This window comes from Beta vulgaris, chromosome 3, assembly GCF_026745355.1.
Source record: "Beta vulgaris subsp. vulgaris cultivar EL10 chromosome 3, EL10.2, whole genome shotgun sequence".
NCBI lineage: Eukaryota > Viridiplantae > Streptophyta > Magnoliopsida > Caryophyllales > Amaranthaceae > Beta > Beta vulgaris.
Window position 1 is genome coordinate 48,269,809 of NC_079204.1, and position 27,108 is coordinate 48,296,916.

The window sequence follows — 27,108 nt, forward strand, 5'->3', positions numbered from 1 at the left end:
TTAGGGTTAGTGAATAATGATGGCAAAATTGTAAATAAAGCAAATGGCAAGCTAACGTCCGTTAGAAAAAGGGTATATGGTGCACAAAAATGAAAAGTCAGGGATATATGGTGAATTGTTGAAACATTGAGGGTATATTGTGAATTTGTTGATTTGTCGGGGGTATTTGGTGAAAAAACCGATTAAAAAAAAGGATAAAAAAAAAGTATAGAATTTTTTTTAGAACGAAGGGAATATAACACTATGAGCATTTGTTAAAAACTGTAAAGTGATTTGATAACATGGCATAAAACATTTTAAAAGGTTGGGCGTTTAATGTTGATAGAGATAACATATAGAGGGCCGACCTTGTTTCGATATAGCTTTCCAACTCCAATATTCAGGGGAACTCCCCCATGTAATAGCCAGGGCCTTAGCACCAAGCATGTAGCATTTCTTCCCATTCTATTTATCCAAGGCAAAGCTCTAAATTATGTAACATATGAGACAATAATAAGGTCACAATGTCACACCATTCATAACAAGGTCAAATTAATTATTATCCATATCGTCATTTCTCATCTTAACAATTCCCATGGCATAATTGATCAGTTGAGTATTGGTCTTAAAATATTACAAAAGTTAAAACATTGTAATTGTATTGTAAGATTATATCATCTCATAAAATTGAATTCTTTTCACTATTTCAAAATTTAAATTCATTAATTTTGACCATATTATTTTGCTAATATAAGAGGAGACAATATCATATGATATCTTACAATTTTATATTTTCGAATATAATTCATTTTTGGCTAGAATATAATCATTTTTCCCTCGCGAAACCAATTTTTCTAAATAATTCCAATTTTAGAAAAAAGGATTACTATGTGATATTTTAACAAAATGATGACCTTTTTGCTAAAATGGCCGTTATACTATTCTCATGCAATCATTTAAAAATTATTTTTACTTAAACTTTATATATAGAGTAAAAGGACATGTATTATCTGTTCAATTAAACTTACATATCTTTTGAATTGAATATGTATATTCTTAATTTCAAGCTGAAAAGTGGTTTTCCTAAAATAACTAGTAAGTGTCCCGGGCGATGCTCCGGGTTGTTTCTTTTCTTAGAGTTTTATCTTGTGAGGAAAAAATTGACCACAATAGTGTATTATCATTACTATTAATGTGTTAAATATCTAACTACTTGTATAGTCTTTTAATGAGATATAATTACAAAACCTTATTATATTTTATTTTGAAATATTAATCAAAGATGTTATGTTGGATCAATGGTTAAGCTCTCAAATTTCCTTCAAAGGTCACATGTTCGATACCTTCTAACCACACAACATTATTTTTTTATTTGAGAGGTCATTTGACATGAAAATAGAGCATATGCCTTAGAGTGTTAGAGGAGAGTGCCACATGGCACATAGACGTTCTTATGCACGCCTTTTAATATATTAGTATAGATGCACACTTTGCGAACAAATAATAGACATGATAAAAAAACGCATATTCAATACTTGTGCAACTTTATTCTCATCTATAATAATCTTCTCATATACCTCATGTGTTCTTTTTTCAATAATAACATTTGACTTTTCTACTATTAACAATTTACATAAGGATAAACATAGTCATATGAGATGATCTACACACAATAAGAGTCATACGAGATCTTATTTAATTCGTCTCAATGTATAATATTTGAATATCTCAATTGCATAAAATTTACAAATATATAACAAAGTTATTAATGGTATCCTTCAAAAAAAAGTTATTAATAGTCAAAATTATGCCACGCCAAATATAAAAAATGCAATGTTGCAATTAAAAATCCAATAATTCCAAGCAAACACCCTTCAATCTAATTATTACTTCCTTTATTATAACTCTAATTAGTAATTCCTATAACTCTAAACAAACATTGCCATAACTCTATTTATAAAACTTCCTACCACTTAAACAAGTGTTGATATAGATTTAATTAGTACTTTGCATAACCCTAGACAAATGTCGCTATAACTCTAATTAGTATTTCATTTACCTCTGGCAAATATTGTTACTTGAATTAGTATTAGTTCCTGCAACTCTAAACAAGTATCGTTATATTACTATTTGTATAGCTCTTGACTACTCATAACTCTAAGCAAATGTTGCAATAACTCTAAGCAAAAGTTGCTATCACTCTAATTATTATAACTTACTGCAACTCTAATTCATATTTCCTATAAGGCAATAACTCTAAACAAATATTGTTATAACTCCAACTAGTACTTCCTACTAACTCTAAACAACTATTAGTATAACTCTCAACAACTATGGGTATAACTTTAATTCCTATAACTCTAAACAAATATTGTCATAACTCTAATTAATACCTCATATAGCTCCTAAAAAGACGTAGCTAAAAAAATGATTGTAAATCAATTTTATAACTATAATTAATTTTATAGCAAATTAATTTTATCACTCTAACCACTAATTTCTATGAATCTAAACAAGTGTTGATATAACTCTACAACTACTTCCTGTGACTCTAAACATGTGCCAATATAATTCTAACTACTACCTCCTATAACTTTAAGCAAGTTTTGGTATAACTCTAAATACTACGTTTTATAACTCTGAAACGTATTGTCATTGACTCTAACTACTAATTCATGTCACTCTAAAGAAGTTCCCCCATAGTTCTAACCAGTTGTTGTTTTGTTATAACTCTAAAAATATGTTACTATAACTCTAGTACTAGTTAGTGCTTTTTGCAACTATAATTAGGTAGCCAATTACACACAAATACCCGTTTTCTTTCGAATTAGGTATCACCGAGGAAAACACTAGAAACATGTCATTATTCATCAAACGATAATGTAATTAAGGAGCACGCTATAGCATTTTGAGAATGGTATCTGCCCTTGTGCTAACTTACACCCAAGTACAAGCTTGTCTAATGACCTTTGTCCTCTCCATCCAAATTAACCCTAAAAAAAAACAGTTGATGATGAGAATTAGAGTGAAAGTAGGGTGCTGATTGAGGCTAGAAAAGTCAGCTTTTTATGGAAATCTAAACTACTTCAGTTGGAGTCTTAACATGAGTGAGTCAGCCATAAATACAATGATAAAAACAGTATGCATGCAGGTGAAAATAGCCTATGAAGATATGGCTTAGAGCAAAAATGAAAAATCCCCCATAAAAGTATCATAGAAGGTAGAACTATCATTGTGGCTATCTTTCAACCATCAAAGCTCTTCACCAACAACTATTGAAAAGTGAGGTTCATCAACCATAAAATATAAAGAAGTGGAATAAGACAACTGTGAAATGTGAACAAAAGAACAAAATCATCAATTGGCGGCAGAGGGATTACTAAATCACAACCCAATCAAAATATATGCATCTTAATTCACAATACATAAACCATAATGACAATGATGTCTATCTCATATGATTCCTCAACTTCACATATATTGTAAGTACATAGCAAAGAAAAGAACTAAAACTAAACTGGTCAGCACTCAGCACAAATGTGGAATTGAACAAGGACAGCAAATGTGAACTTCAATTAAGCAAATTAGCCTTACAGACTTGTGCACCAGGTCTGATGTTTCGACCAACTCAACCAAAAGCTTAAGCTGATGGTTGAGGCCTCAGGAATAGATTTATACTCTATCACACCCCCTCACGCAAGAGCCCTTAATATTCCACTGAGAAATGAGGAGTGGATGAGATTCGAACCCGTGACCTTTTTGTCACGCTGGCTCTTGATACCATGTCAAGGGACCAACTCAACCAAAAGCTTAAGCTGATGGTTGAGGCCCCAGGAATAGATTTATACTCTATCAAGCCACACCAAACGCCATCCTATTCGCCAATTTGTCGGTTTTCGTAATACTATATCTTTCCTTGGCCTTCCTTAGCCTACGTCCACCTCTTTTGTTTTTCGGTCTTAAATCAGGCACGGGAAGAGGTTTGGACATCCTAGGATGTGGTAGCTCTTGCCACTTCTCAATCTTCTTGTAAATCTCTTGATAAATTTTCCTCCCAGTCTCTCCAGTTTTATCTCCTGCTATGGAATCCATTCGAGCTACAAGCATCGATTTTGCAGCCACAACACGACATGCTTGCTTTCTCCAACGAGGAGGCGTACTCTGAACTATCTTTGTCTCCTCAATATAGCCGCCACCACCACCACCACCACCACCACCACCAACTCCACGAAATTGTCTCGAAAACCCTGTCAGAATCTCCTTGTTGGCCTCGGCCCCAAAAGACATAATATCACAAGCTGCACGATTAGCTAGTGCTGGTAAACCTCCAGCAGTCCCAATAAGTTTTGCTGCAACCGCACTCCCAACAATAGCCGAAAGATTTGGTGCAATATTTACCATCCTTGTTTCAACAAAATCAAGGATCTTTTCCCTTGTCGAATCAAGCTCTATTGCGCATTCACAAGCTTCAATAGTCTTACGTAAAACATCTTTTACAAGAATATTTCCATTGGTACACGAACCACTTATCGAAACCACCATAACTAGAGCAGGAGACAGAATTTCGTGCAGATCATGAACTAAACTCATGTCCATCTCGTTACCAATCTTCTTTACAACACGAGCGTAGTCAATAGGGTAACGAACAATAGATTCGAGTTCTGGAAACTTTAGACGGTAATTATCACGGATGAAATTATGAACGATCGTAATCTCATTGTCAATATCCACTAACAACGCATTACAATCAACAATCAACTGATCATGATCAAGATTCTCGCAACTTTTTTGCTTTTCATCTTCGATTCTCTGCATTATGTGATTGCAACGTCGTGAATTTTGTAGTTTCCACACGTTATCAACGTTGTTGTTGTTTTCCGAAATTTCTTCTACAACAACATTAGTTTCATCATTTGATAATTCGTTAAGATCAGACATGAATGAGTCTAAAATAATTGCCATAATAATGATTTATTCAGCCCGATATACCTACCAATACTAGAATGCAAAAGCCTAGAATTGTTTGAAAAGAGGGAGAATTTATGCAGATATGGAACTATTGATGCTGCTTTGTAACGCCTCTTCCTTTTTTATATTGGTCCGGCGGAGTCTTTTCAATCCTTTTGGGAAAAAAAAGAATCTATCCCTATAAAAATATTCTCTTGTTTGATTTACAGTAATTGATATCGGTGCAGAAGTTTAAGCGGAATTATTGCAACCCTAGTCGTCTGTCTTACTAAAGGGATCGAGGAAATCAGAGGATTGCGATTATTTCGATGGTTACTTTTCTGACTCTCGTCTAATTGATTATTTTCTGCTGTCTCTAATTTTGATTTCAATTCAAACCCTCCTTTTTTTTTTTTTTTTGAGGGGAAAGAGATGTGCATTAATCAATCAAGGGACAGAACGTCCATCAATACATACGGAGCAACTTCCCTGGGACAATGATTTTCCCAACACTGCTCGACACCCAACGGCACAACTCTAGCAAGGTTATGGGCTACAGCATTCCCATCCCTTCTAACATGACTAAAACAAACAGAATTCAAACTTTTGCTTAAATAAAGGACATCCCCTAATACAGAATCTAAATCAGATAAAAATAAAGACCCTTTGGTCAACCTCGAAACTACTACCATAGCATCCGACTCAATTATGACATCCGAAAAACCATGAGATCGCGCACACCGTACCGCAAATAGGATAGCCTTACACTCAGCAATATCCACCGGCCATCGAGCTTGCTGTTTTCGGACACTAGCAAAGAGGACCTCCCCAGCAGAGTTCCTCGCCACCGTAGCTATACTCACCCATCCCTCCACACCAAGATAAGCGTCAGTGTTTATTTTAACCGTACCTGGCGGCGGAGCGTGCCAGCTACACGAGCTCACGCATCGGTTCTGTCGCGGCGGGCCTTGCATCCGGGATTGGTATTCCGTGAACTCCTCCACTTGCCTACTCACTCTTTGGCTCAATACCGGTAAAGGACAACAATTTTCCCCAAAGACGAATCTATTCCTTTCGAACCAAATGTTCCATGCTAGATAACACCCACGCTGAACCATCTTTTTGTCAAGCTTCGACCACCGTTCCATCATATCGCACGCCTCCTCCTCTTCATCATTTCCCACCATCTCACTGCAGCCATGATCAACCCACGGGTCCCTGATCCGTTCGCAGCTAAAAATCGCATGATGCTGCAATTCCAGCGAATCGGGGCACCAAGGACAGCTGCCACTATCCAGCAGGTGTCGCCCCCATAGCGTGCCTCGGGTGGGTAACGAGTTCGTACATACCTCCACAGAAAATGTCTCACTTTCGGTGCCACATCAAGCCCCCACAACACCACCCGCACGATGAAAATCATCCAAGTTCCCCCTTTCCCAAGCATATAAGCCGTTTTCACCGAGTAAATGCCATCTTTTGAGAGAGCCCATGTTACTTCATCTTTCGCCTCTCGAGAGCTTAAAGGCACTGACAAAATAAATTGTTGATCTCGCACCCCAAAGCACCTCTCAATACACTCGACTTTCCACTCATGCGTATCCTCATCAATCAAGTCATGCACTACATTTAGCCCCTCCACTCTCGCGCTCGTAATATATCGACCTTGCCCATCCCCTATCCAAGGCTCACTCCAAATATTGATATCACGCCCATCTCCCACTCTCCATATTATCCCCTCCTTCACTAAACTTTTCGCACTCCATATACTTCTCCACGAAAAACTAGTAGAGTAGCCAAGTCTAGCATTCAACACATCACCATCAGGGTAATATTTAGCCCTTAACACACGACTCAACAAGGAATTTTTGAGTTGTATAAGGCGCCACACTTGCCTTCCCAGAAGGGCATCGTTAAAAACGGAGAGATCCTTGAAACCCATACCTCCCATACATTTAGGTTTGCACATTTTTTCCCAACTTAGCCAATGCATTTTCCTTTCCCCACCCTTACTTCCCCACCAAAATCGAGCCATCGCAGAGTGAATCGATTGAATAATTGTTGCAGGAATCTTATAAACTCCCATCAGGTATGTAGGCAATGCTTGTATAACAGCTTTTATCAAGACTTCCTTCCCCGCCCGAGATAACATTTTCTCCTTCCATCCACCCAATTTCTTCCACACTCGATCTAACAAATCCCGGAACAATGTCTGCTTCGACCTCCCATAAATCATCGGAATGCCAAGATACTTTTGGTGTTTCTCAACTTCCCTCATCTGAAGAATTCCCGTCAAACTTTCTTTCTGCACACAGTTCACTCCTTTACTAAAAGACACCTCCGACTTTTCATAATTAATTTTCTGCCCAGATGCCGCTTCGTATTTGTTGAGAATATCAACTACTTTTATGCATTCCTGTCGGGTAGCCCTAGTAAACAACAAACTGTCATCTGCAAACAAAAGATGAGAGATTTCGGACCATTCCTACTAGCCTTCGCTCCATGAAGTTCCTTATCATTAACCTTCTGCTGAATCATCTGGGAAAAAGCATCAGCCACCAGAATGAAAAGAAAAGGAGATAAAGGATCACCTTGCCTCAAACCCCGGGAAGGGTTAACAGCTCCACACACCTTCCCATTCACAACAAAAGAGTAGGACACAGAGGATACACAACTCATCACCAGATTTACCCATCTACCATCAAAGCCCATTGTTAGCAATAACTTGCGTAGGAAGCCCCACTCGACCCTATCGTAGGCTTTACTCATATCAAGTTTCATAGCAATGAGACCCTTCCTACTGTTATTTCTTTTCTTCATAGAGTGAAAAATTTCCAGGGCAATCAGAGAGTTATCTGTAATCATTCTTCCAGGGACAAAGGCACTCTGGTTCTCCGTAACAATCTCATGAAGGAAGCTTTTTAATCTAAGCACAATAGCTTTCGAAGCAATTTTGTACAACACATTACATAAGCTGATGGGTCTAAACTCAGATACAAGAGTAGGGGACTTGACTTTTGGGATAAGCGCAATATTAGTACAATTGATAGCACCCTGACAGGAATAACTATGCAACATATTACTAACATAGAAAATACCTCATGTCCGATTATGTGCCAGAACCGTTGATAGAAAAGTGCATGCATACCATCCGGTCCCGGAGCTTTACTGGGGTGCATTTGACTCAGTGCATTGTAAATTTCTTCTTTCGAATACGGTTTCATCAACATTGCATTATAATCCGCAGTTACCGATCGTTTCACGCTTTTTAACACCTCATCCATATCGTCATCCGACGGCTCATTTGATTTGAAAATGTCCCTAAAATATTTTTCCACCTCCATTTCAATCTCCTCCTCTTCTACTCGCCACACACGCTGCGAATCATAGAGACCCTGGATCTTATTCCGTCACTTTCGTTGGGATGCCTTGTGATGGAAATATGCAGTATTACGGTCTCCATCTTTTATTTCAGACACTCTCGATCGCAAGAACCAATGTGCTTCCAATTTTGCATTCAAGCTATCAAGATTCACCTTCTAGCTCTCCACTCCTCATTACAATTAGCTTCAGAAATATCCTCCTTTTGAGTCCTATGCAACTCTTTTTCAACTCTATCGATTCGTTTTGATAAAGCACGAACCCCCATCTTGTTCCACCCCACTAAACCACGCGCAATTGCCTCCAGCCTGCATTGAAGCGCCTCCCCCGTCGACCCCTCCCATGCTGTTCGAACCACATCTTCGCACCCCTCCTCCAGCAGCCATTTTGTTTCAAACCGGAATCCCTTAGCTCGCTGTTTTGGGGGGGAAGGCACTTTGCCACGCAGCAGAACCGCGGCATGATCCGACCGATAGCGTACTAGGTGCTCTATGTAAGCCTCCGGATATCGTTGCACCCATGACGATGAGACCAAAAAGCGGTCTAATCTCTCCCGAATTCTCCTCTCTGGACTATCCCCCCTCTCCTAGGTGTACCATTGCCCTACAAATCGCAAGTCATGTAAATCACATTCATCCTTAGCCTCTCGAAATCGCCTGATCTCCCGTCTTTCTCTCTCGGCACCCCCTTCTTTCTCCGCATAAGTCAAGATTTCATTGAAATCTCCCCCGAAAACTAATGGACCATCAAACTCCGCCTTCAACTCCTTCATCAACTCCCATGTACAATGCTTATTAGCTTCCTCCGGCCACCCATAAATTCCACATAAACGCCACTGAAAACCGTCCCCACTCACCACATCTCCACAAATATGATGCTGCGAAAACGATACCAATGAAAAATCAACCCTGTCATTTTTCCAGTAAAGACACAATCCTCCAGAGCGCCCAACACTCGACACTCCAAAAGCATTTGAAAAATCAATCCGATCCTTCGCTTGCTCCGCAATCTCTTTTTTAATCATAGTTTCCGACACAAACATCATGTCGGGGGTATTAGAAGAATTCCATCTTCTAAGTTGTCGAACTGTCCAAGGGTTACCCATACCCCGACAGTTCCAGCATAGAATATTCAAACCCTCCTTAATTGAATTACAATTGAGATATTTTTCTGATTGATTATACGATAGCGATAAGTAATTGCTCTTATGCTTTTGATTAGGCCTGGTTATTGGACAGGGCTGTCCAATGGCATAAGGATCGGGCCATTATTAAAGGCTTTATTACCCTTTATTCTTTAATGAACAGGGCTATTATTGAGTTTTAAATGGAAGGGCCCTTAGTGGATCTTATTGAACAACCCACTTTAAACCACTAATGTCCACTAAAATCATTAGAAGGGTCTCATTTTTTTTTTCTCTCCTCTCTCTCCTCTCTCCTCTCTCCCCTACTCCACTTCTCATATCTTACAAACAACAAAATATACTACTCTACCACCTGGTCTCTAATCCATAAAGACCATTATTCCATATGTAATGTACGTCCTATTTTTTCACCTTCCAGAAGATCGATAGATCCAAAGCTTTATTTTTAAAGAAAAGAAAATACCATGTTTTCATAATATTTTAATTTTTGCTTTTTTTATTTACATATTTAGAACTTTTAATATTTGACAAATTTCTGATCCCCAGACTTCACTCCTCAATCACATGTTGGCACTTGAACTTCTTAAATCATTTAATAGCTTTTTTTTTTAAGATAATAGAAAATTGTATATTTAAGCATGTGCGTTATTGTCAAGCTTATTGATCATAATCAATCAACACCATCAATGGTGGGATCGCAGTATATATGCCCTAAATAAGGTACATCCACTAGATTGAAAGACATAAATTGGAGGTGGAATTGCAGACTGGAGGAACATATCCCTTCATGGCCCGTTTGGTAAGAGGTTATAAATTATGGGAATGGTAATGCATTATAGTAAATTTGTACTAGAAATCCAATGTCATTACCAATGGTAATGCTACTTAATCACAAGATATCCATTATCTTACTAAAATCTCATTACTATTCATTACCACTTGGGAAGGTGGTATTAGGTAGTAATGAAAATTTATAAAGGAAAACTCATGTTTTGAGATAAAATTTCATTCCCATGGTTATGGTCACATGTGAAAATCTTTACAAATTTACACTAAATTTCATTACCATTACCACTATTTATAACCACTAACCAAACGGAATGTAAGGTATTTCAGAAAGAAGTATAATGCTTTTATTGATCAAATTATTTTCAGGAAGAGAGTGATCTAACACAGTAGTATTTCTGTTTTCCATAAGCAAAAGAGAATATTTCCATGGCATGCCCTTACGAGGTAGTGATTGGTTAGGTCGTGCAGATTTGTGTGAATTGATTGCTTGGACTTACCTGGCACTAATAAGGTTCGAGGTAGTGAGGGTTTTCCAATTGTGAAAGGCCCTCTCCCATCTATAGTCATTGTAATGCATTTGCGGCCTTGTTGCTCATTCGGTGTTCAGACCCATAAAAAAGAATAGGAGTGTAGCTTTTATGAAACATTAATAATTCATATGCTTGGTCACTAAGACAAGCAATTTAGACAAGATTTGATGTCATGTTCATGGGCTTACAATCTTTGCATGACATCAACTCTTAGCTTGAAGATATTCAAACACGGTATCAAGGATTCTAAGTTATGGACATGGCATAAGGACACTTTCCCTAGCTAGTTGGATTGAAGTAAACAGCATAGTTTCAGTTCCTCCTAAAATTGAAGCATCCAAGGGTCCACATTCATGTGAGATGTGTGATCTGAAATGGATACAACAACAACAAAAGCCTTAGCCCACAATTAATTTGGGTTCGGCTAGACATGAATCGTTACGAGAAACCACAGAACGCATCTGAATTTGTCCCCTCTCCGTATCCTTGTTTAATGCCAAATTTTTCTGAAATCCCAATAACCTCATTTTACTTGCAACCACCCTTCTAAAAGAATTGGATATATTTTCTACCTAATAAATGTTGTTATGCTTTATATCTGTTAATAATGCCCAATTTTTTAGTTATTGCAGAAAATATATTAATAAAAAGGGCCGAGCATTTGCTTAGGTACTACCTTGTACTGTTTAAAATAAGTCTGCATTAATTTGACTTTTTCAGGCCATATATGATGATTATGCTGTGTAGAGAATGGAATACATTGCTCCAAACCTTTCAGCTCTTGTTGGCAGTGCTGTTGCTGCCAAACTTGCAAAGCGTGCAGGATGTCACCAAGTAATGTGCCACATTTAGGATACTCAGTCAAGGAATCTGAAACATCGAAGCGTCGGGTAGCCTATCTTGAAAGTACATAATTATATTCCCTTGCTCCACCTGAGTCAAGAAAATTATGTCTTCTACTATCAGCAGGAAAATCTCTCGTAGCAGCTCGCGTGGATTTCACTAGGCAAGATCCTACAGGAAACACAGGTATAAAGCTATATGATCTGATTGTTAGGAAATTAAACTTGAGTTGTTGAAAAGATAATATAAGCTTTCTACTAAGAAAAGTTAAGACATTAGTAGAGTTCCTGTATAAGTGGTTGGTGTGCTTCACCTTTAATTTCTCATCTAATGGTCATAAGGTATGGGAGGGTCTTAGCTAGAGATTTTGTTCAGATTCTGGGAGTCAAATGTAATAATGTGTCTAAGACTTTGATTCTTGAGAAGAGTCCTAACATCAAGACTCTCTTCAAGACTTTATGCTTCAGATGGATGATATTATACAATCCAACTTTTACCTTTCTTGTCTAATTAAATTGCGTCGTATCATCGTTAATCGTATCAAACTTCTTTTCCATGAGTATGAGAGATAATGTACAAAATCGGAGCAAATCTTATGAGTCTGAATTATATAATGGTGGAAATCCAATGTGATATGGTCTTCAAACCAAAAGAGAACCTAAAAGATAAACCCATCCTTAGGTGCTCTTAAGTAGTTAATATTATGTACTCATAAGCCAAAATATTTGTCATATATTTTGCTCAATTAAGCAAAAATAATATTGTCATATATTTTGCTCATATAAGCAAAATGTGCCGAAAAATGTGGGAGCAGCTAATATTAGGTGCTTATGGAAGTACTATAAAAAATTTGAGATGTCAGTAGAGCTTTATACACAAATGAACGTTAGAAGGCAAGGAAGTCCCAAATGGTTGATTACTTTCAAATTTGAATATTCTACATCAGATTAGTAATAGATTTTAGGAGCTACTTTATCCACAAATTTAGGGGAGAATTTGATTAATGGTTGATAAGTAGACAAACTGATTTGGGGATGGAGATGTGAATCTTACTTCTTTATCTGATGTGATTTTTTTTTTAAGATTATGTACGTGATCTTATTTAAGATCATGAGTAAGGTTTCTCTTAGGCACTTGGATATCTGGGACGGAGGGAAAGGAGAGTGAGGAGGAGGGAGGTGGAGAGGGGAAAGGGTGGGTTGGGACTTGGGAGGGCTTCTGGGGCTGTGCGATGTTAGGGACAAAGGGAGAGGAGAGAGGGGAGGGACGAGGAAGGCGAAGGGTGAATGGGGGAGAGGACGTACGGAGGTGAAGGGTGGGGTATGTGGGGTTAGTGGCCTGCAGGGGATGGGGGACTGCACGTGGGTGAGGTAGGGGTCGCAGGGGTGGGGACAGGGGCTGGCGGGGATGGTGGTGGCAACAGTGGCGGAAAAGGTGGTGGTTATGGAAGAAGTAAGAAAAAGTAAAGGAAGGAGAAAAAAAGAAGAAAAAAAAAGGCGATATTATACATGCGACAAATAGCATAGGTGATTTGTAATCATGAAATCTACTTACCCTTAATGACCAAAAATATATTGGTGTAAACATGACATGATGATCTATAGTATTGGAGATAGGATGAGACAAGAACCAGTGTATTAACATTATTTTCATTATTAGTGACGGAATAAAAAATGTCTAGATGAGTAATAACTAATATTATTTGAAACATGCTTTTGTTCATCTTTAACATACAACAAAGTACACTTAAAAAAAAAATACAACAACGTAGGTTCTTTATTACCCTACAAGTATTATAAAAGAGATAAAGTACAACATAGCTCCGTATTGCTATCCATCACAGTTCACAGTAATCAGTCCAAAGGACGAAGTTCAATACCTTGAACAACAAGACCACTTTTCCACTGACCTTCATCAATCTCCCTTAATATCATCACCAATGTCACCCCTTCATCAATGCCATCATCAACACTAACATGATGGTACCTACCCATCTCTATTTCCATCCATCCATCTTCCCTCTCGATTGGAAGCTCTTTCGGCCTTCGTGAACGTCTCCTAACCATTGGTGCCTTGAGATAAAAGCGCTTAACAACCTTAACATCGTTTTCTCCGGAGAACCCATATTCATCACTCTCATATATAGATACATTCACTGGTGTATTATCAAATCCTCGATGATTGTTCTCATCCATCTTAAACACAAAATATACACCATAAGTCGTGTTTGGTGAAAGGAATTTGATGTAAAATTTTCCAATTATGTCAAGCCAACATACATCTTGGAGCACAGCAAGCTCTGGAAATCTACAATTAAAACACATTGAGATCATATATATATGCCATTTAACGTCTTCACTCATTTCTAATTTTTCCATTTCATCAATCTCAATTAACAAAAATAATTTATGTAGAGTGAAAGTGGCCACAAGGCCCACAACCAATATCTCATGCATGCCGACTCATGATAAATCATTTTATAACATGTCTCAACTAAGACTATGTTGCATAATGATCGTTGCAATATTTCTTTGTTAAATGCATTGAAATTCATATAGAATTTAGAATTGGGATATTAACATTCTTTTGTTATTATTCCTTTCGTTTCTTTTCAATTTACTCATTTAATTAGGAGAAGCAATAATAAAAAAGTTTAAAAATAAGAGTGTATATTAAAATGAAAAAGTGTAAAAGTGAAAATATAGACTAAAAAGAAAAGGACGAAAAAAGAAAAATATATAATTTTAAAAAAAGGGAGAAAGTATAACATTATGGGCATCGACGTTAAAATCTATAAAGTGCATTGATAACATGGAATAAAACATTTTAAAATGCTATGAAATGTAGATAGAGGGACGACCTTGATTCGGGTACAACTTTCCAACTCCAATATTCCGGAGAACTCCCCCATGTGATCGTTAAGGCCCTAGCACCAAGCATGTAGCATTTCTTTCCACTCCGTTTATCCAAGGCAAAGCTCTAAATTATGCAACATATTCGGGACAATAATAAGGTCACAAAGTCACATCATCAGTAATAAGATTACAATGTCACATCATCAATAACAAGGTCATGTTAATTATCATCTATATCGTCATTTCTCATCTTAACATATCACATAATTAAGTTGAGTATTGGTCTTAAAATATTATAAAAATCAAATTGTTGTAATTATATTGTAAAAGTCTATGATCTCATAACGTATTGATCAATCCACTACATTATTTTCAAAATTAAAGTTCATCAATTTTAACCATATAATTTGATAAATATATGAAGAGAAAACTATCATATGATATCTTAATATAATTTTCTCAATTTATATTTTCGAATATAATTTATTTTGGCTATAATGTATGATTTTTACCCACGTGAAACCAATTTTCCTAAATAATTACAATTTCAGAAAAAATGATTACTATATAATATTTTAACAAAAAGGTTACATTTTTACTAGAATGAATCGTCATTATACTATTCTCATGTATGTTGTCATATAAAATTTCACTTAGACTTTATCTATAGAATTAAAGGACATATATTAATTGTTAAATAAACGTCCATATCTTTTGAATAGAATATGCATATTCTTAATTTCCTAAAAATATTTTTGTTTCAAAAAAAATGCATGAGCAAATAATAAACATGATGAAAAATACATATTTAATACTTGTGCAATTTTATTTTCTCATTTATAATCTTCTCAGGTGATCTTTGAAAGAAAATGTGAAAGTTTAACCACCAACCCATTACCATTCCTATTTTTCCTGTTTCAAAGTAAAACATAATTATATGTAAGTATAGTATAGAGACATAGACAAGTTTTTCGATCTCTAACAGGAAAAATTGTTTTAAATAAGTCAACCTTTGCGCAGTCTTCCCATTTTAAGTCTACTTTTTGATTATTCCTGATTGAGTTAGACGTGTATATGTCTGTTTCCTTCTATTGAGTTTTAACATGTTTGTGACTTGTTTAGTAGGTTACTTATGATACGTCTTTAGTAATTTTAACATGTAACACGTATAATAAGTAACCTATTAAACAAGTCACAAACATGTTAAAACTCAATAGAAGAAAACAGACACGCAAGCCTAACTCAATCAGGAATAATCAAAAGGTAGACTTGATATGAGAAGACCGCGCAAAAGTTGACTTATTTAAAATAATTTTTTCTTTTTAATTAAGGTAATAATATTCTCTTAACCCAATTTCATTTTATCATATTATAACGTCTATTTTTAAATTTCGCCACAAGATTGAAAATTACGAAAAACTAATAAAATCATATTATAGATTTATAAATAATAATATCTCTATTCTATATGGGAAGAGGGGTAGGACACCAAAATATTAGAAATATTTTACCCTCATAACATCCCTATTCTAACTACTTACTTTGATGAAAAAATAAAAAATAAAACTACCTAATTAATTTAAAAATAAAAAAATATTACAAAAAGAAAACCATCAACAATTCAAATATTCCTAATTTATTAGAAATAATTAATTTAAATTTCTTCATCTCCTAAAAGAAATTAATTTTCTATGTATCTTCGCACGCATCGCGTGCATATAAAAACTAGTCTCTATTATATAAGCAACACATTGGGGACACCAAAAAATAGGAAAGGGAAAAAAAAAAGAAAAAAAAAAGAAATAGATAACTAATATTTTATTTGTTATCATGCGTTCGCACATTACGTGTATGTAAGACTAGTATTTAACAATTGTAACTGGATTCGCCTTAATCAATATATAGTAGTATAACATTAAATCGAAAGATTCAATTTTTTTAACTCATTTGTTTTATCTTATTTTATTAATTATTTTTTTCTTAAATGAATGAAGATAAATTGAACCGAACATCTCATCAGATCTTTTAATATGTTAAATAGGTTGAAGAAAATAGGGCCTAATATGGCGAATTAGAGAGCTAGAAAATTATTAACAGAACATAAAAAGGTCACCTGAGTGTCATTGTTGAAGAGTAGAGGAGAACGACAGAGATGGAGAAAGAAGTTCTTCAAAGTTAATTGTTGAAGAAGATATGGTGTAGATGATTGAGAAATGATATCATCAATATCCAACGGCAGAAACTTCTTCCATACGACGTCGTATTCAGAGACTGATGAAAACTGCTTCGTTACCACCGATGATCGGAGGACATCGCTCGGCGACGTCAGCGACAAGATAAGCGACATACATTCATCAGGTAACTCCGTTACATTCATACAAGACATCTTTATTATTTCGGGGTTGTGTTAATTGAATAAGCAATTTTTTCTTTCTTTAGTTTGCACAAGCTAAACAAGAACTCATGAAATTTTGATCTTTGAAGCATGGATTTCGAGTTAGGAATCGAAAGGTGAAGCCAATAATGAGGAATTAAGGATTATGAGAAGGTCACTAGTCAATGATAATAGTCAATTTATTATTGACTAGTATTTTGTTTTAAGAAATATAATTAACTAATCTTATACATTAGGTTAGTGGTATCATTCCGCTTAATCATTCTTTGTCATTATACGAGTAACATGCAAAGTTGACTGAATAGACTTTTTTGTTTGTCCACAGGAAGTTGATTGAATAGACTTGCTAGAGGTTGTTCATTTTTTATTTTTATTTTACAATGAGAAATCGTGTATTAATTTGCATTAATTAAAAGAGTAAGTACAACCTAATGTTCATACAACCAAAGCTAAATCAAATAAACAAATCTTAAGAAGTTTCATGAGCTCGTACATTCCATCTAAAACAAAAATAAGTAAAATCGATAAAAAAGAGTCGCTTAGGAAAGGGGTGTTGCTGGTCAGTGCTTGTAATGGTGGATGCAAACCGTAGATGGCTGATGAAAGTGGTAGAAGAAGCGGATGGTGTGCACGATCTGGACAACGAACAATCAACGACAAGCTTTGCATCTCGCCGCATGAGCAATCCCAAGAATCTTCTATTGCTTGGGTTTCTGGGCTCATTATCTTTTGAAGAGTCACGTTCTATTGTGACTCATCACTCTCGCTCGAGAGTAATTCAGGTTTCTCCATTATAGAGGAGAAACACAAATGAATAGAAGTGTTGAAAACCCCCAAATGCAACTGGGGTGCCGCATTCATATTTGAAGTTGTCAAGGCAAGGACCATTTAGATTAATGAAAAGCTAAAAAGAGAGCCAAACAAGGTGAGCTCTCGGACACACTTCTGGTTTGCAAAATCGAAAAGCATATGTCCCAACCATGAAAAATGTTCATCACCTCGCCCATGCTCATAGTACTTTTTGAGGCACCTGTTCCCACGACACATATTCCAAAAAAAAACTACATATTCTACTGGTACAACCTTGATCCACCAATCCTGAGCTAAGTGACAAATACTTGTTGATGCCCACAACCGACCATGGACAACATCTTTAGCAACTCGAAAACAGCACACTCCTATTATTCGGAGATTTAACACACATTTTAAGAAAAAACCAAACATACTGACATCCAAGATAACTAGTTGGAGAGCCCAACAACCAGGGGGAGGGGAAAGGGGAGCTCGATACAAAAAATGGGGGAGGGAAGGGGAGGACCAATACCCATGGGGAAGGGAACCGAACAGCGAAGAACACCGGGGAGGTAGAAAAGACCGACGCGAGAACGGAGAAGGGGAGGAAAACCCATGCAACCACGGGGGAGGGGGAGATCAACGCGCCAGCGGGGGAGGGGAGGGAATCCCACGCAACTACATGAGAAGGGGGAAACCGACGAAAACGGGAAGGAGACACGGCGCCGGAGGAACACGGCAGGGGAAGGGGGACACAGTAGGGGAAGGGGAAAGGGACACTGCCAAACAGGGGAGGGGAAGGGGAGGGCGCTGGAGAAACGACGAAAGAGGGGAGGGGACATCGAGGAAGAAGAACAGAACGAGAAGCAGGCTCGTCGGGGACACTGCGACCACTAGCGAGCTTGCAGCGGTGGTTTTCTGTGAAGGGGCATGGTGTTTCGAAGTGAGGGGCAGAGAGAAGTTAGGGGCTTTATGTCAATGGTTATCTTTTTTTGTTCATGTGAGTCCAATAGAGTCGTTTTTTTACCTACCTACAAATATGTGAAGTTTGAGCTTGCACACAAGACACTATAAAAACGTTGTGCAAGTTTTAAGTGAAACTGATTTAAGATCACAATTGATCATTGATATGTGTAGTTATTTTTCTTAGAGTAAGACTAATTTCTGTTATATAAGGGATGAGGGATATGATGACCCCTTTATAAATTTATTTAACTTCCATTAGTAAGTCAACTACTACCAAAAAAATAAAAATAAAGTCAAACTCAAATATAATATTAATTAAATGTTGAAGACAATCAAGTCATAATTGAGCCGTAAAAAATAAACATTAAATATATATGTATAAAGAAATATTACATCAATCAATGGATCAATTCGCTAATACAATCAAGTATTACATCAAAACGGAAAAATCAATCAATTAACAAAATATAATAATTTATTTAAGAGTTTTTTGTCAGAAACAACCTTTTAAAAGTGTCATTTTGTGAGAAACAACCTTGTAAATTTTTTTTTTGTGACAAACAACCTTATGCGATTTTCTTGTCATCAGACCCTTCGACCATTTTCCGGCATTGACTTGATTTTTCCGGCCAAAACTTGATTTTTCCGGCCAAGACTTTTTTCCCCCTCCCTCTCTTATTCCCTCCAATTTCTTCTTTCAAACCATTCTCTCTCCTCTCTTTCACTTCCTTCCCTGACCCCTCATTCTCTCAGGCAACATCTCTCTCGCCTTCTCCACCCTCGCTGAACACCACCACTGAACACCGCCACTGCTGCTCATCCTCTTTCCTTCTCTCCCAAATTTGTCGCCTTTGTTTTCTGTCTCCCTTCTTATTGTTAATGGCAACAAGCTGAATTTTTCGTGCAACCACGGGGAGATGAGAGAAAAGAGATGAAATGACATGTTCACAAGAGATTCAAATGGGGGCAGATATTTGAAAGAGAGGAGAGGGAGAATGTTTTCTTTAGGTTTGAAATAGGGGATCCGCCCTAGGCTTCCAGCCAGTGCCGATGTGGTGGCTTCTTGTGCGAAGGAGAAGGCGAGAGGGTGAGGATGGAGGATGGAGAATGGGGGTGAGGCTGAAGGTTGGGGTGGGGTTGGGAGGAAGAAATTGGAGGGAAAAAGAGAGGGAAGAGGGTAAAAAAAATGTCTTCGCCGGAAAATTCAAGTCTTCATCGGAAAAATCTAGTCAATGCCGGAAAATGGTCGAAAGGTCTGATGTGACAAGAAAATCGCATTTAAAGGTTGTTTCTCACAAAAACAATTATAAGTTTGTTTCTCACAAAATAACACTTTTAAAAGGTTGTTTTTGACAATAAACCATTTAATTTAACACAAAAGGTCTATGTCAATACAACATAAGAAATCCTAAATAAATTCTTATATCGTTCATGAAGTTTAACTTTAAAAACCTAAAAGATAGAATAAGTAAAAGAAATTAATAAAAAAAAAGTTTAAGTGATACAGGCTTAACTTACGAAATTTAGTCAAAGAAAATGTATGTATAAAATTTTACCCCTACTTATACCCAAAAAAAGCTAGAATTTATCTTGAAAATAAATCACACGTATCGCATGCATAATGTACTAGTAAAGTAATAAAGTAAGGCAAAAAGCTTATTCGACGGGTAATTTTTTAATATTAAAAGAAAAGTAAACCACTTAAAGCAAAGAGTAACCCTTGTCTTATAACAATTTATTGTGCATCCACTCATGCAAGAATGGTTGTTATTACCTCCCAAGTCCCACTCCCACCCACAACCACAAGGAAGTCCAAAAGATTGATTGCGTTCAGATTTACTTTATCCACATAGTGTGAGCAGATCAGTAAGGTTTGGAAGGGTCTTAATTAGCTAGAGACTTTGTTCAGATTTTGGGAGTCAAATGTAATAATGTGCCAGACTTTACCTGAGTCCAGTCTTGAAAATCAAGACAATCTTCAAGACTTTATGCTTCATCTGAGTTATATTGTACAATCCAACAATTACTTTTCTTCTCTAATTAAATTGCCTCACACCATCACTATTCTAATAGTATCGAACTTTACTGGTGTAAATCTGGTATGAGTCTGAACAATGAACAGTTAGTGGAATCTAATGTGACATAGTCTATACACTAGAAGAGAGCCTCATGTATAAACACACTCTTATGTGCTCCCTCGAGCAGCTAATATTATGTACTCATAAGCAAAACTATTTGTCATATATCTTGCTCAAATGAGCAAAATGCAAAATGCGCAAAAAAATTTGAGAAAGAGCCCTATTTCTAAGTGCTAATGGAATCACTATAGAGACTTTGAGATTTGAGTAGAGCTTTATACACAAATGAAGGTTAGTAAGCAAGGAAGTCCAAATGGTTGATTTGGTTCATATTTGATAATATTCATAACAAATTAGTAATGGATTTTAGTGGAGCTTTATCCACAAATTTAGTGGAGAATTTGATTAATGGTTGATTAGTAGACAAAGTAATTTGGGGATGGAGGTCTGAAATTGCAAATAAGTGCGGACAGCTAAGTTAATAATCTCTACTGGACTGTGGGGCGCATAGTGCCAAGAATAATAATATAAAATAGTTTGGTTTTAAAAAATAAAATGGTTGTGGCGGGAATATTATCATTATTTCACCTAACCATGTAATCTCTTTCTAGTGCTTAGTACTTTTAAATTGAAAGATTCTAGTACCTAGTATTGCTGATGCTTCCTACGTTGTTTTATTGTCGGCCTAATTAACTTTAATGCATCACCTTAGTTTGTCCATTTAATTTAAATTCACTGAGTCTAAGTTTACAGTTCTTCATTCGTTCTAAAATAAGTGTTACACTTCTTGTGTCGAACCCAAAGACAAAATATATTTTAGAACGAAAGCTGCACATTGTGTCCACTCTTGATTACCAAAAACAGTCTGCATTTTTGTAGTTCTCATTTGCTGTTGAGATTAATTTCTGGTTTTCACCATTACAAACAATAATGTATTCCTTTTAGTTCCACATACACTGCAGTTCCTCCTTTACCATTTTAATTATAAAGTAAAGAAGTGTTTGATACAGTCATTTGTTCTTCAGATTGAGTTGTTCCTTTGCACCACTTAAATAAAGATGGATGCAGTGAGTAGCTATGCAGTTGTTCCTTTCATTTCAGGTCTCTTCAATGTCTTGCTTGATAGGTTAGCACCTGAGAATATAAGGGAATACTTGATGGGTAGTCATTCTGATTCAACTGCTACCGAGCTCTGGAAGCTGAGAACTTCAATGATTAGAGTTAGACGGGTGATCAACGATGCAGAGGAGAAGCAGGATACTGATCCTGATGTGAAGAGTTGGGTTAATGAAGTGAAGCATGCTGTGTATGATGCTGAAGATCTCTTAGATGAAATTCATACGAAAACCCTTGTGAAAAGGGTGGAATCTGAAACTTCATCTCAAGTTATGAGCAGCATTACTGCTACCTTTGGCAGAATGGTTGCTGCGCTTGATCCATTTCATCAAGGAACAATTTCCAAAATCCATATGATCAATAAGAGATTTGAAGGATTCTCTCAACTGATAGATGTACTTAATCTGAAATCTGGTTTGGAGAAGCCTCGACTTTTGTCATCCTCACGACTCACATCGAGTCTTGTGGATGAATCAATGATATGTGGTAGAGATTCAGAAAAGGAGCTATTTATTCAGCTTTTAAAGGATGGTGTGCCGAAAACTGATAAGCATGGAAGCTTGATCAAAGGATCAAGGTTTCCAGATTGTAGCATTCGTACATTTGCTATCATCGGAATGCCTGGGATTGGGAAGACAACACTTGCGCAATTGATATTCAATGATCCTAGAGTGGATGACATTTTTCAATTTAAATCATGGACTTGTGTTCCTGAGGTGTCTAATGTTATCAATATTATGAAGTCAATTCTTAGTACACCTTTCGACCCCAATCAGCACTTTGAAGATTTGGAGTCCAACCAGACCTGTCTTCGTAAAAGGGTATGCAAGCAGAGGATCCTGATTGTGTTAGATGATGTTGGGGATGAGAACATGATTAGTACTGGATGGCACGCCTTGCTTATCTCGCTGAAGTCTGCTGCCCCAGGCAGCACTATAATTGTGACAACATCCAATGAGGGCATTGCTAAAATGTTTCGTCCTTTCTATACTCATCTCTTGCACGAGCTTTCTCATGATGATTGTTGGACCTTGTTTAAAATGCATGCATTTGGTGATCCACTTGCAGCTCCAGATGTGAAGTTGGAAGCTACTGGTAGACAACTAGTTGCAAAGTGTGGTGGTTTGCCACTTGCTGTCAAAGCTGTCGGGTGTCTTTTGAGCTTTACTTTGGATGCCAAGGAATGGGAATTCATAGAAAGCAGCAACTTGTGGGATTTGCCTTCTTGTAAGAAAGAAATTCTTCCAGCATTATTGCTGAGTTATAACTATCTTCCTGCACATCTGAAGAGGTGCTTTTCATATTGTTCTATCTTTCCCAAGAATTACCAATTTGAAAAAGATAAACTGGTCTTGTTGTGGATGGCTGAAGGTTTTATAGAGCATGGAAGAAATGATAATAGAAGAATAGAAGATATTGGTATCATCTACTTCCGTGATTTAGTGGCACGATCCTTCTTTCAAGTGTCAAGCTCCAAAAAGAATTGCTATGTCATGCATGATTTGATTCATGACTTGGCCTTCTATGTTATGGGTGAATTTGGTGTCATACTGGAGCCAAACGTTTCACACGTTGTCATGGGAACTCCTCGTCATTTATCATATAAGCAGAGCAAGTATGAAACAGTTGAAAAGTTTGGGCCTGCTGCTTGTACTGACCGTCTACGTACATTCTTGTCAGTTGGATGCTTCTCCAGTCAATCTCGTTATTACATATCATACAACCTGTTGCATTCATTGCAGACGTTTGTTTGCCTGCGTTTGCTGAGTTTGTCCGGTTACAAAGTTACCAGCTTACCACCTTCTATTGGCAGTCTAAAGTACTTGCGCTACTTGGATTTCTCATGCACCCTTGTTGAAGAACTGCCAGAGTCCATCTGTGACTTGTTGAATCTACAAACACTTATCTTATATCAATGCGAACAGCTGAGAATATTGCCAGCAATGATGAGAAAACTTATTCACCTACGCCACCTTAACATTGATGGTACATGCATAGAGGAGATGCCAGAACATATTGGCAGATTAACCTGCCTTCAAACTTTAACAGATTTTGTAGCGAGTGACAGTCATGGAAGTAGCATCAGAGAATTAGGGGAACTATCACAGCTGAGAGGAAGTCTGAGGATATCTGGACTTGAGAATATTGTTGCCGAGGCAGATGCTTATGCCGCTAATTTAATGGATAAAGGACACCTTGATGAGTTAGTTTTTATGCAGCATGACGAGTGCTCTGTTGCTGATAGGCAGCATGAACAACTAATGCATGCGTTAAAGCCTCATACAAACTTGGTACGACTTACAATTGATTTTTACGAAGGGAAGAAGTTCCCAGATTGGGTAGGTAATGATACATTCTGTAACTTGGAGGTCCTACATTTGAAACAGTGTACAAATTGTGTTGAATTGCCATCCTTGGGACAGTTGCCTCTACTCAAGCACCTCTTAATCAAGGGTTTTCATAAATTGGAAACTCTGGGTGCAAGATTTTATGGCCAGCATAGTGCAACTTCATCACCATTTAAATCATTGCTGACTCTGAAGTTTGAAGGGTTGCAACAGTTGAAAAAGTGGTGCATGTTTGAAGGTAATGCTAGTCCTTTTCCTTGTTTAGTAGAGCTGTCGGTGAAAGATTGTGGAGAGCTCGAGGGTGATCTTCCTTTGGAGCTTCCTTCTTTAATGTCACTGAGTATATGGGGATGCCGAAAGCTCTCTGGAATACTTTCTAATGCACCACTTCTCCGTGAATTATGCCTTATAGCATTTGGAAGGATAGATGTAATGAGTATTGCTCGCTTTACTCATCTTACAAACTTGTTTGTGGAGCAGGTTCAAGATGATTTAGTTGCTAAAGTTCAAGAAGCTATTCGGGACTTGACATCTTTGGGGAATCTGTCAATTTCGACAGAGGGGAGGGGGACAATAGCTTTGCAGCCTTGGAATCTTCCTGCTTCCGTCAGATCAATAAGAGTCTATACAGATGAACAAATAATATTTAATGGCGCCTCACAATTGCAATATTTGTTTCTACTATATATTTCTTCTCCTCTACGATTTCCAGCAGGCTACTTCCAACTATTACATTTTCTGGAAATCTCCACTTGTGATGGTCTCACTGAGTTCCCGATTGTTCTAGATGGGGCTGATACGGGTTTTACATCTTTGCACGACCTGAGCATTAGCAAATGTAATCGGCTGGTTTCCTTCCCAGCCGAAGGGTTCCTTGCTCCCTATCTCACAACCTTAGCTATTTATGGATGTAGCAGCCTTCAGTCACCACCCAACAATATGCCTACCAACTTTCCTTGTCTTCGGTGTCTCTCTTTCGAAAATTGTGTACAGCTTGAGTTACTTCCAGAGGATGATTTTTCTCTTCCTCTGTTGTTGACATTCCGCATTGCAGGTTGTCACAAACTTCAAACTTTGCCTGAGGCACTGTCTAGCTGCATGTCACTGGAGTGGCTCAACATAGAATCTTGTACTGCATTGGCATCCTTTCCTGCAAGTGGTCTACCTGCTCACCTTCAAAGATTGCGAATATATAATTGTGAAATTCTTACTTCTTTGCCTGATAGACTCTGCAGCACCCTTAAGCACTTGGATATCTGGAAGTGCCCCAAACTCGAGTCATTTCCTCCAAGCGGATTGCCTCCTAGCCTAGAGTCCATGCAAATCTTTGGCTGCGGGCAGCTCACCCAGAAATATGCAGATTGGAAACTCGGTGGACTCAGCTTTCTTAGAGAGCTAAGCATTGGAGGACTTGTAAATGTAGAGTCATTTCCTGCAGATGGTTCCATGCCCACCAAACTCAACATTCTTAAATTAGATCAATTCTCCAGGCTCAGGTCAGTTAACTGTAAGGAGCTTCAACGCATAATCACCCTCCGTGAATTTGAGATCCAGAGGTGCCCAGCACTTGTGCTTTTCTCTGACGACTTACCTCAGTCTCTTTGTCGTCTAACCATCCGACAGTCTCTATCGATGGTGAAAAGGTGCCTTGGCCCTGATGGATACTATGTAGACAAGATCTCTCATATAACCTGCCTTGAATTGGATTCGTAATCTGCAGGAGCAGGACCTACTTTTCTTTTCACTGTAATCCCCTTTGTTATGTAAATGCATTACATGTAGAGAGTAGTTTTTTTTTTCCTGTAAGCAGGTTAAAAGATATAAGCTTAATCTTAAGGTTATAGAAACAAAAGATAGACCAAAGTGCACATAATTATAACTTCTGTTTCTGCAATGATACAGAATTTTCATAGGAGTTTGCATTGCATCTCCAATTAGGTAGTCTCAGTCTGTTAGCTTAGCAGAAAAAAGTAAACACTTTCTGTTTTAAATTGTAGGATTCTTACCCTGATGTTGTGTGTGGTAGCAGGCTTTGAAAACCCACTAATAATCATATTTGATTATTGAGCTCATAAGTTTTGGGAGCTTGTACTAGTACTGTCATCTCTTTTTTGACGTGCAGTACTATGAATTATGATATAATCATCTTTGGTTACTCCTGCATGTTATTATTGTCATTATTCATAGTATGAGATATTACAAGTTTTTTTACAGAAATGATTTACTTCCTTGGAATGCTACACCAAATGTTTACAACAACAAAGCTTAAATTACTAAGCATAAACTATGTATAATGATGAATCTGCAGACCCTAAGAACCTAATTACTAGAATGTAATACCTGATTTTGCTAGTACTCAGCCATATTTTTAATTACATGCTATATTATTGTGGGAACAAATATATAGCCCATATAGGAGAGGAGTCTGGCAAAGGAAAAAGTATTTAGGAGATGAGACAAGTCGTAGTACAGGACCATAATCTTATATAAAAATGACAAAATAAAGAACATTAATATTTCTTTTGTGGGTCATAGACTGGTTACAAAATAAATAAATGTAGCAAGTGAAATAAGATGGATGAAGATTAAACTAACCGTATTTCTTTTGTTTTTTTGCATTATTTATAGCACTATTTCTTTTAGTTTGATAAAATATTGTTGGATTAGTTCTAATGTATATTTGATAAAAAAAATATATCAACTTTTTATAATATTAACTAATAGATAGTTAAAAAGATTAATAGTTAAACTTGCTCTTTCATAAGTATTATAGATACTTTAAAACGGAGAAAATATATATAAATATAAATCGTCAAAAGAGTGACCAGTCAGTATTACCCTATTATTCTCGATTGCTCACTGTCTATCTCTTTCAACTTGTAACCATGATGCTCAAAACCAAAGGTCCAAGGCAAATATTTATTTGGCTGGATGTTTCCCTAGAAGAT

The 27,108-nt window shown here is 37.0% G+C and overlaps 4 protein-coding genes across 4 annotated transcripts; 1 reads left to right on the plus strand and 3 right to left on the minus strand.

Moving 5' to 3' along the window:
* Positions 1-3,831: 3,831 nt before the first annotated feature.
* LOC104889322 (U4/U6 small nuclear ribonucleoprotein Prp31 homolog) lies at positions 3,832-4,941 on the minus strand. Its single transcript, XM_019248344.3, has one exon. It carries the CDS (start codon positions 4,939-4,941, stop codon positions 3,832-3,834), a length of 1,110 nt encoding a protein of 369 aa, XP_019103889.2.
* Positions 4,942-5,369: 428 nt separating this feature from the next.
* Positions 5,370-6,074, minus strand: LOC130590835 (uncharacterized). Its single transcript, XM_057393408.1, has one exon. It carries the CDS (start codon positions 6,072-6,074, stop codon positions 5,370-5,372), a length of 705 nt encoding a protein of 234 aa, XP_057249391.1.
* Positions 6,075-13,277: 7,203 nt separating this feature from the next.
* Positions 13,278-17,162, minus strand: LOC104889220 (putative F-box protein PP2-B12). The gene is made up of 3 exons (XM_010674391.4): positions 16,579-17,162; positions 14,471-14,589; positions 13,278-13,917 (listed from the first exon to the last, which is right to left on the minus strand). Exons 1-3 carry the CDS (start codon positions 16,849-16,851, stop codon positions 13,464-13,466), a joined length of 846 nt encoding a protein of 281 aa, XP_010672693.1. The 5' UTR covers positions 16,852-17,162; the 3' UTR covers positions 13,278-13,463.
* On the plus strand, positions 16,686-26,302 carry LOC104889324 (putative disease resistance RPP13-like protein 1). The gene is made up of 2 exons (XM_048641583.2): positions 16,686-16,823; positions 21,823-26,302. Exon 2 carries the CDS (start codon positions 21,854-21,856, stop codon positions 25,871-25,873), a length of 4,020 nt encoding a protein of 1,339 aa, XP_048497540.1. The 5' UTR covers positions 16,686-16,823; positions 21,823-21,853; the 3' UTR covers positions 25,874-26,302.
* Positions 26,303-27,108: the final 806 nt, after the last annotated feature.